This window comes from Scleropages formosus, chromosome 1 (genome assembly GCF_900964775.1).
Source record: "Scleropages formosus chromosome 1, fSclFor1.1, whole genome shotgun sequence".
Classification (NCBI taxonomy): domain Eukaryota; kingdom Metazoa; phylum Chordata; class Actinopteri; order Osteoglossiformes; family Osteoglossidae; genus Scleropages; species Scleropages formosus.
In genome coordinates, this window is record NC_041806.1 from 34,391,213 (window position 1) to 34,400,184 (window position 8,972).

Below are 8,972 nucleotides of genomic sequence, written 5' to 3' on the forward strand. Positions count from 1 at the left end.
TGGATCATTGCAGATCTGCATTACGACAAGTGGTTGATGACAATGAATGAATGAATGAGTGAATTAATTAATATTACATTGTGATTTTAACAAAATAGGTCATGTTTACTAGGTTGAATTTGACAGTGTTTACCTGTAAGGCTCCTTCAGTAGAGGAATTGCTGTAATTTTACTATTTCAACATCTCACACATGTTGATGCCAAGAGAAGAGCAGGACAGGACTTGACCAAGGAAAGAAACTGTGGCCTGTAACCAGCAGATTTAAATCACACTGAACTGCTTAACAGACAAACAGTATAAAATGCTTCAGTAAATATTGAACTTAGTTAAGAAACTGCAAATTACACTGTGTGCTAGAAACAAAATTTTCAGCTTAATGTATAATTTTTTCTTTTGTCAAAATGAGCAGTGTGACAAAACAGGAACCCTTGATCTCAAAAAATGTTTGCTTTACGGCATCAAGAAATAAAATATACTAATCTCATTCCATCTAATATTCAAACAGATGTAACATTGTTGCACACCGAGAAGGTAAACCAGCACAACCCCAGTGCTGACACACACAGTACTTAAGCAGCTATATTTCTGTAGCCTCGAGCAAAATGTGGGCTGATATCTGGAATAATCTTTGGAGTCGTTAGACCGGCAGCCCTTGTTGCTGCACTTTGAAATTTGCTAATAAAGTGACACGTTCCACTTGCACGCTAGGTCCCACTAAAGGTTTGAAAGATGCATTTCCAACTGGAATACAGTGTCACACTGCTGTTCTCTGGAAAAACAAGATAACAGGATGCTGCAACTGTAGTAGTTTACATTACTGTAACAATTACACATATGACAAATACAGCAAAATAGTTCTAAATGGTTTCCTAGCAGATTGTTATACAGTAACGTGCAAAAGTTTTGGGCACTTGGGGAAAAAAGCTGTAAAGTGAGAATGCTTCCAAAAATACAGCAATGCTCTTAATTAATAAAGTTCCTACAAAGCTTAGTAACTATCCATCATCAACAACCGCTTGTCCTGAGCGGGGTCACGGCGGGCTTGGCAGAGTCCCGCTCTCTGGCGGGTCTGGGGTTCGAGTCCTGCTTGGGGTGCCTTGCAGTGGACTGGCGTCCTGTCCTGGGTGTGTCCCCTCCCCCTCCAGCCTTGTGCCCTGTGTCGCCAGGTTAGGCTCCAGTTAGCTGTGACCCCGCTTGGGATAAGCAGTTTCAGACTGTGTGTGTGTGTGTGTATATACTTTCGTTAACGACATACAGAATCCATACTGTAACTTTTTGCAAAAGGAATGCTCGGAAATCTTAAAAGATGCTCTTTCCCAATGACCCTAATGCAGAAGACATTAAATAACTGTCTATAACAAATATTTTTGTGAAACATCTCAATGCCTAAGACTTTTGCACAGTACTGTATGTACACAACTTTATCCACTGGAATGAACCAGTGACTCACAATACTACAGGTGTGTCTCTGACAAGTTTAAATGCACGTACACATTTTTTGTCAACCTTGGAAGCCATTCCTCAAAAAGCACTGTCACAAAATATTTGCTGTGAGTTATATGACAATTTATTAGTGCTATAAATTATTGTCAGAGAGTCAGTCAGTAGACCATTGGTCAGCAACATCTTGTAATAACAGACACCTTTAATAAGATTGCGTTTCTAAGTTTTTAGGGAAAATAAGGTCAATAAGAAGTGTGAAATCCACTTCCGGCTTAAAAAACTGGTTAGAAAAATACATTAATAAATTAAAATATATGATGAGCAGTTACATGCAGTACCACAAAATAGAGAAGCAGCTCATTCGGGGAGATGAGGAAAGCAAAGAGAGCTGCGCTTTTTGTTTTTCGCGTGGACTGCGGAGGTAAACTAAGCTAAGCCTAAGGCAACGGCAAGGCAAAGTGAGCGGACCGAGGTTAAACCACCCGACCGTAGTACACAAACACGGAAGGTTTCACTCGAGATCCCGCAACATTTTGCCCGTCTCGCTGGCGTTTCTGCAGCTGTACAGCCATTTAATGACGCGCGCGTTGCGCTCGATCACCGACGTGTTCTGCCGGACGCTCTCGCCGAGCTCCTCCTCGAGCAGCCCGTCGCTACAGTCGCTCCGGCGCGCGAAGCCGTCCTCCGACGTCGACGTGCTCACGCTGCGCAGCCTGTGCTCGAGCTCGTCCGAGCGCGCGGAGAAGTTCTCCTTACCCAGAGCCTCGACCACGTTGCTGTCCAGCCCGCAGTACTTAAAGAAGGTTTCGAACTCAGAGAAGTTTCTGGAGTACCTCGAACTTATATCCGAGTGTGAGCGGATCACCCCTCTCCGGGGTCTGCTCTCGGTTTCTTCTGAGGCCGGCGGCGGCGGCGGGTTCGGGACGCGTTTCCCTGAGCCCAGCAGTGCCGGTGCCAGTGGGTCGCGTTCTGTCCGAGCCGCCGGTCCCGTCTCGCGATCTTTACTACTATAACTGTCCACGCACGTGTTGTCGCTCCGCTTCGGTCCCCGTTGCTTTTCCGCTCCCTCGGGGTCGGGCGGGGGAGCTGCCTTCTCTTTCAGAGAGTTGAGGAAAAGCCTTCGAACCAACTTGCCCTGCGTGTCGCCGGCGTCATTAGCGGCTTCCTTCACGTTCTCGTGTTTATGACGATATATCCGAAGTGAGTCCGGCCGCTGCTTTTTCGAGCTGCTCCTGCGCGCCGCGGGTGACGGATCCCGCCGCCGGGGCTCCGCGTCCTGTCGCGCGCGCGTCCTCAGCCTGCCGCTCGAGCTCCGCGTCGAAGATCCGTTGCTGCTCGCGGACGGAGACCTGGTGGTGGCCGCGGGCTCGCGGCTTCGTTCCGCCACCTGCGGGCTTTTCACGTACTTTGGCTTGCTGGCCGCGAGCCTCTCCACGGCGCTCGGCCGGCTTTCCCGCCCCTTGGCCTCCGCTTCGCGCTCCATGTGTTTGCGAAAATAGCCGGGCCCTTTCTCCAAGATTCTAGTCGTGTCTACACCCGGCTTGTTTGCGTGCATTTTCGCAATCGAAGAGGGCCGCGCTCACCTGAAAATAACCTAAAATGCAGCAACAAAATTAAAAAAAGGCACTGTCTTAACCCTCTGCAGATGAATGCCTATTTTGAGACGCCAGTAGGGACACGTTCTGCGCTGTCCGAGCTCGTCTCACATAAGCGGTATCCAGGAGTCCCTGTACGCACGCCACTCCCCTTACCTGCCCCCAGGTAAAGCTCCTTCAAACCAAGCCCATGAGGCGTACAAAGTACACCAGGTGACATCACTGGCAGTGCAGTGCAGGCGCTATGAAAAGCTGCCGGCAGCTTCCAGCTTTTAAATGCTTGATATTTCCGGTCAGCTCTCCAAATGTTGTAGGAAAATATAAACTAAGTGGATATTACTTAAATATGATTGCTGTTACTTTAAGGTGTGGGCCACAGGTAGGTTAAGTATGTGCCAAAAAGAGTGTAACTGGATAGGTATAATTAGATCACAGCGGGCTTCTGAGGTCACTGCGTATAAGGTGTGGAGTCTGAGGAAAGACATCCTTGGAAGAAACGTTCACTTGGCATTTCAGATCTTTTAAAACAAAAAAATCTTGGAAAATGTGAACCTAACCCCTGAATAAGTCAAGTAATGTCTGTTATGATTAAGCTTTTATTGACTGTGATATAGCAAAAAAAAAAAAAATAAAATCAAGTTACAATGAACTTCCAGTCTCAGTTTTGTCCATAAGTGCCCATCCCAGAATATTTTGATGCTTCATGACTAGTTATGTTTATCTTATGTACTACAGACAGTACAAGATGAACAAGACCTTTTTAATGATTAAACAATATTGAAGATGCATTTCAGCTGGACCTTTAGCTCAAACATGGAATTAGTTTTCTGGCTCTTTTAGCAAGTAAAATTGGACTATTATTGATGAACATAGTAATACGCAAAACAGGTAGTTCGGGCAACATAGCCTGGGATGTGCATTTCGACAAATCCAATCGCATCTGAGTGGGGTTTGCATGTTGTCTCTTTGTTTCTATGGTTTTTCTCCCCAAAAGACGTGTTTCAGATTGATTGGTGACACTAAAATTGCTTCTACATTAGACAACTTGTTGCTGTTAACTTGCTTCTGCTGCCGTTGACAAGTCAAATGTGAAAAAACAATGTATCATTATTTCAGCTACAGAATACTGCAATGGGTGTTCGGTTTCAATTAGGTATGCTTGAAATGAGACTATACAAATGCTATATTTTTATTTAAACATGTTGTACTGAAACATTTTGTAGAAATGTGTACAGAGAAAATAGTTTGGATAACCACTTGTAAAGTGAAGCTGTGTGAACTCTGTACACATGCTTTACCTGTCTTTTTCGGAAAGTTGCCCTCGACGGCATCTATACTCTGCTTTGTCCAAGCTGTCCTGGCAAAGGGATCTTCGTTCCTCAATCCGGTCGATCTGAAGCGAACCAACTTCATGCAGCCATTACCACAATATTAATAACAATAACCTTGTTGTAAGGGGGTGCGGTGGCGCAGTGGGTTGGACCGGGTCCTGCTCTCCAGTGGGTCTAGGGTTCAAGTCCCGCTTGGGATGCCTTGCGACGGTCTGGCGTCCCGTCCTGGGTGTGTCCCCTCCCCCTCCGGCCTTACGCCCTGAGTTGCCGGGTAGGCTCCGGTTCCCCGCAACCCCGTATGGGACAAGCGGTTCTGAAAATGTGTGTGTGTTAAAATGACTGAAAGTAAAAATACATTTTTTTCCACAAAATCCTTTTCAGCACCAGTTGTTGCCTACAAGCATTTGCAGGGATAGTCACGTTGTTATTGATCACTGATTCGGAGGAGCACCAGACGGGAGCGGGAAACACTGCAGTACTTGTTCACTGTTGATAACTGGATTGTTGCAGTCTGCTGTAGAAACCCGTGGAATTGATCGAGTCCCACATCCTTACTCTATTTGGGTGTGTTTTGTTGCCAACAAATGACTGCTTGCAGAAACACAGGCAACGTTTGCTCTCCCACACACAGTTCTGAAAATACTTAACTGTATAAAATACAATGAAAAATACACAAATAAACTGAAAGACATTCGGAAAATGGAAAACTTGAATGCTTGTATCATGAAGACTCAGGTTTCTGATAACGCTGTGTGTAAGCTGAAGAGAAATTCAAGGATACGACACTAATGAGTACTGGGCTGCAGCTGGAGATCCTTCATGATTTTGATGGGCTCATCGGGAATAAATTTCTGTTTCAGGGTTACAACAGTTGCCTGCCCGGAATCTATTACAAGGGTTACTTGTCAAATCTGAGTCAACACCAGCTTTCAAAGTGTTAATGCTGACCTTTAGAGTGTCTTCAAAGAGGTTATTTTTGTTGTCACCCTTCCTCCTATAAACACCAGATGACTTGCTTTCGAGGGTTTCTTTTCCAGATAGACATTTGGGGAATTGCAAGCTGCTTTCTACTTGACACATGACACTTTGCAACACATTTTATTCTGCTTTCGTCCAGCAGGTAGGGAATATAGCTTTTTTAGTTGTAACACTTTGCAAAAAAAACACTTCCAACCAGTAAACAATAAGAGGCAGTGAAAGTAAATAAATATAAGATTCCACTCTTTACAGGTTGTTTCTAAAATTCTGTGATGGGCTGTATTGCTTTCTTAAATACCAAAATCTGTTAAAGAGAAGTTCCGTCTCATCAACTGATTTGTGAAAATGAGATGCATTTGAAACTTATTTCAGGAGCAAAATACTGTGTTTTAATTTTGTGAGAAAATATACTGTATAGTCACACTAGATGGCAGCAGTTACATAAGCTCTCTTTGAAGACAGCCTAGTAAATAAAGAGCTCCTAGGAATGAGCCAGTAACTCTTAAACATAAACTATTAAAAGCATTCTTCCACATGCTGTTCAAATTGCTATTAGTGCTAGAGTTCCAAACAAACCATAACATGATCACTCATACATTGTGTACAAAATACAGAAAAGTCACTCTGTTAAGGTCAGACATGGTCCTATTAAAAAGATATAAGATATGCACGAATCTGAAATGTTCAATACGTTACATCACTGAAAGGTAATTGAAATTAAATAAATAATACACCGATCAGCCACAACTTTCAAACCACCTGCCTAATTATTGCGTAGGTCCCCCTCGAGTCACCAAAACAACTCTGACCTGTAAAGGTGTGGACTCCACAAGACCTCTGAAGGTATCCTGTGGTATCTGGCACAAAGATTTTAGCAGTAGATCCTTTAAGTCCTGTAAGCTGTGAGGTGGGACTCCATCGATCAGACTTGTTTTTCCAGCATATCCCACAAATGCTTGATTGGATTGAGATCTGGGGAATTTGGAGGGCAAGTCAACACCTTGAACTCTTTGTCATGTTCCTCAAACCATTCCTGAACAATTTTTGCAGTGTGGCAGGGTGCATTACCCTGCCGAAAGAGGCCACTGCCATCAGGGAATACCATTGCCATGAAGGGGTGTATGTGGTCTGCAACAATCTCTTAGGTAGGTGCCATGTGTCAGAATAACACCCACATGAATGCCAGGACCCAAGGTTTCCCAGCAGAACATTTCCGGGAGCATCACACTGCCTTCCACCAGCTTGCCTTCTTCCCATAGTGCATCTGCTGCCATCTCTTCCCCAGGTAAACGATGCACACGCACCCGGCCACACACATGATCTAAAAGAAAACGTGATTCATCAGACCAGGCCACCTTCTTCCATTGCTCCATGGTCCAGTTCTGACGCTCTCTCACCCATTGTAGGCACTTTTGGCAGTAGATGTGTCAGCATGGGCACTCTGACCAGTCTGCGGCTATGCAGCCCCATACACAGCAAGCTACGATGCGCCGTGTGTTCTGACACCTTTCTATCATGCCCAGCATTAAGGTTTTCAGCAATTTGTGCTACAGTAGCTCCTCTGTGGGATCGGACCAGAGGGGCTAGCCTTCGCTCCCCACACGCATCAATGAGCCTTGGATGCCCATGACCCTGTTGCCAGTCCACCTGTTGTCCTTCCTTGGACCACTTTTGGTAGGTACTAACCACTGCATACCAGGAACACCCCACAAGAGTTTTCATTTTGGAGATGCTCTGACCCAGTCGTCTAACCATCACAATTTGGTCCTTGTCAAAGTCGCTCAGATCCTTACACTTGCCCATTTTTCCTGCTTCCAATACATGAAATTGAAGAACTGACTGTTCACTTGCTGCCTAATATATCCCACCCCTTGACAGGTGCCATTGTAACAAAATAATCAATGTTATTCACTTTACTTGTTAGTGGTTTTAATGTTGTGGCTGATCGGTGAATAATATTATAGTAAAAAACTGAAACAAAATATATTTTAATCTTTACAGATCCAAACATTTCTGTCCAAGTGGAATAAATCAAACCTTTTTTTTAAATATATTGCATTTTACACACACCAAGTTGTTTCCGAAAACAAGCAGCTTTTCATATTATTACTCAGTGAGTGTGAAGGATTCAGACGGAGGCTGTGACTCAGGCAGACCAGCCCCACAGGCCATTCTGCACCCTGCATGTCCTTCGATTTGGCTGCTGTCTATGGCACTGTACAGTGCTTCAGTGTGGAAAAAGCTTCTATTTGGGCTGCATCCACACCACGTGTGCCTTGTCTGTGAGGACGGCTTGGAACACGGCCACCAGCAGGGAGAAAACCACCAAAACTTTGATGATTTAGTGCTTTCTGTGCACAGCTCTTTCATTTTAATTTGTACTGCAATCCCAGCAGAAGGCTAAACCCTTCACCACAGCACTGATGAATCTTTGCCCCAGTGTTCCCTCCATGTTTTTGCTAGTTATTAAAAAGAATATTTAAAAAAAAATCCTTTAGTCTGTATTTTCAGTGAATTCTGTTCTGTCTCTGCTTTTTCCAGTGAGTCCCAGGGGCCACCCCACCCTTGGCAGCATGTGAGAATCTGTGGATAGATTTTGGCCAGTTTGCCGCATGAGAGGAGATAAGAGTGGAAAGACTAAAGCTGCAGATGAAAATGCCTCAACCACGTGGATATAACAAATCATTACTTGACACACATTAATGCATTGCATATGCACACATTTTAATGCAAACACAAACAAAAGTCACACACTGAACAAGTTGACAAAGCTGGGCTTTAAACTATGACCCTTCTGGGCCGGGATCACCTAGTCTATGTGTTCACTGGCTACAAATGCGCCTTTTGCTAACTGCTGAACACAAAATTAGTTTCCTGGGACTGAAGACAATTTACCCATTTTGTCTGTACGTGTCAAAGATCATTTTTGAGACCTAATAGGAGGGGTGGTGTTGTATCTCATAGCCATGTAACAGTAAACCCAAAAGTAATACTGCTTATATTCTTTACTACAATTCTGATCACTCAAAATTAAAACTATGAACAAGAGCCTCAATGTCAGGTTTCTAAACAGACGAAATGGGGCAATAAAAGTAATTTTGCAGAAACATACATACAGTAAGTAGAGAATCCAGCAGAGACTGAACACAGAATCTGCAAGAATCGTATTTGCTAGTGTTTTTAATGATTTGAGCCACCTATTAATTTGGATGAGTTACAGACTTGCAAGGCTTGAGCCTGGTTATGGTCATCATTATAATTTTTTGTTTATTTGAGCAAAATGGAGGTTTTGCCACAGTAATTCAGATTAATCTCCTTACTTATAGATACAGCATGGCTGTAACAAGTAAGCCTTAGGTTGGAAGTGTGTGTCTGCATAAACTTCTGTACCTGATGCTCCATGTGACTGCTGACATGGCTGCAAGTGCTACGGCGATTTATAAAGAGCTTCAACAGGGAGGAGCTCTGAGACCACACAGGGAAGTTCCCCATACCCATTATTGAGAATCAAAGTTGCCCGTTCGGTTTGTAATTATTGCATTCAATGCATTGATTAAATAAACTGAAGTTGTAACAAGATGGATTGCAGGTCCAAGTCTTAGGATTAATGCTGCTCCTGTGTCC

The 8,972-nt window shown here is 44.0% G+C and overlaps 1 protein-coding gene across 1 annotated transcript; it reads right to left on the bottom strand.

The window, feature by feature from the left end:
• Positions 1 to 1,557: 1,557 nt before the first annotated feature.
• fam110c (family with sequence similarity 110 member C) lies at positions 1,558 to 3,134 on the bottom strand. The gene has a single exon (XM_029257313.1). It carries the CDS (start codon positions 2,997 to 2,999, stop codon positions 1,956 to 1,958), a length of 1,044 nt encoding a protein of 347 aa, XP_029113146.1. The 5' UTR covers positions 3,000 to 3,134; the 3' UTR covers positions 1,558 to 1,955.
• Positions 3,135 to 8,972: the final 5,838 nt, after the last annotated feature.

Excerpts from the sequence above, each read along its gene's own strand:
- fam110c (XM_029257313.1), bottom strand. The coding sequence starts at position 2,999 with ATGCACGCAAACAAGCCGGGTGTAGACACGACTAGAATCTTGGAGAAA.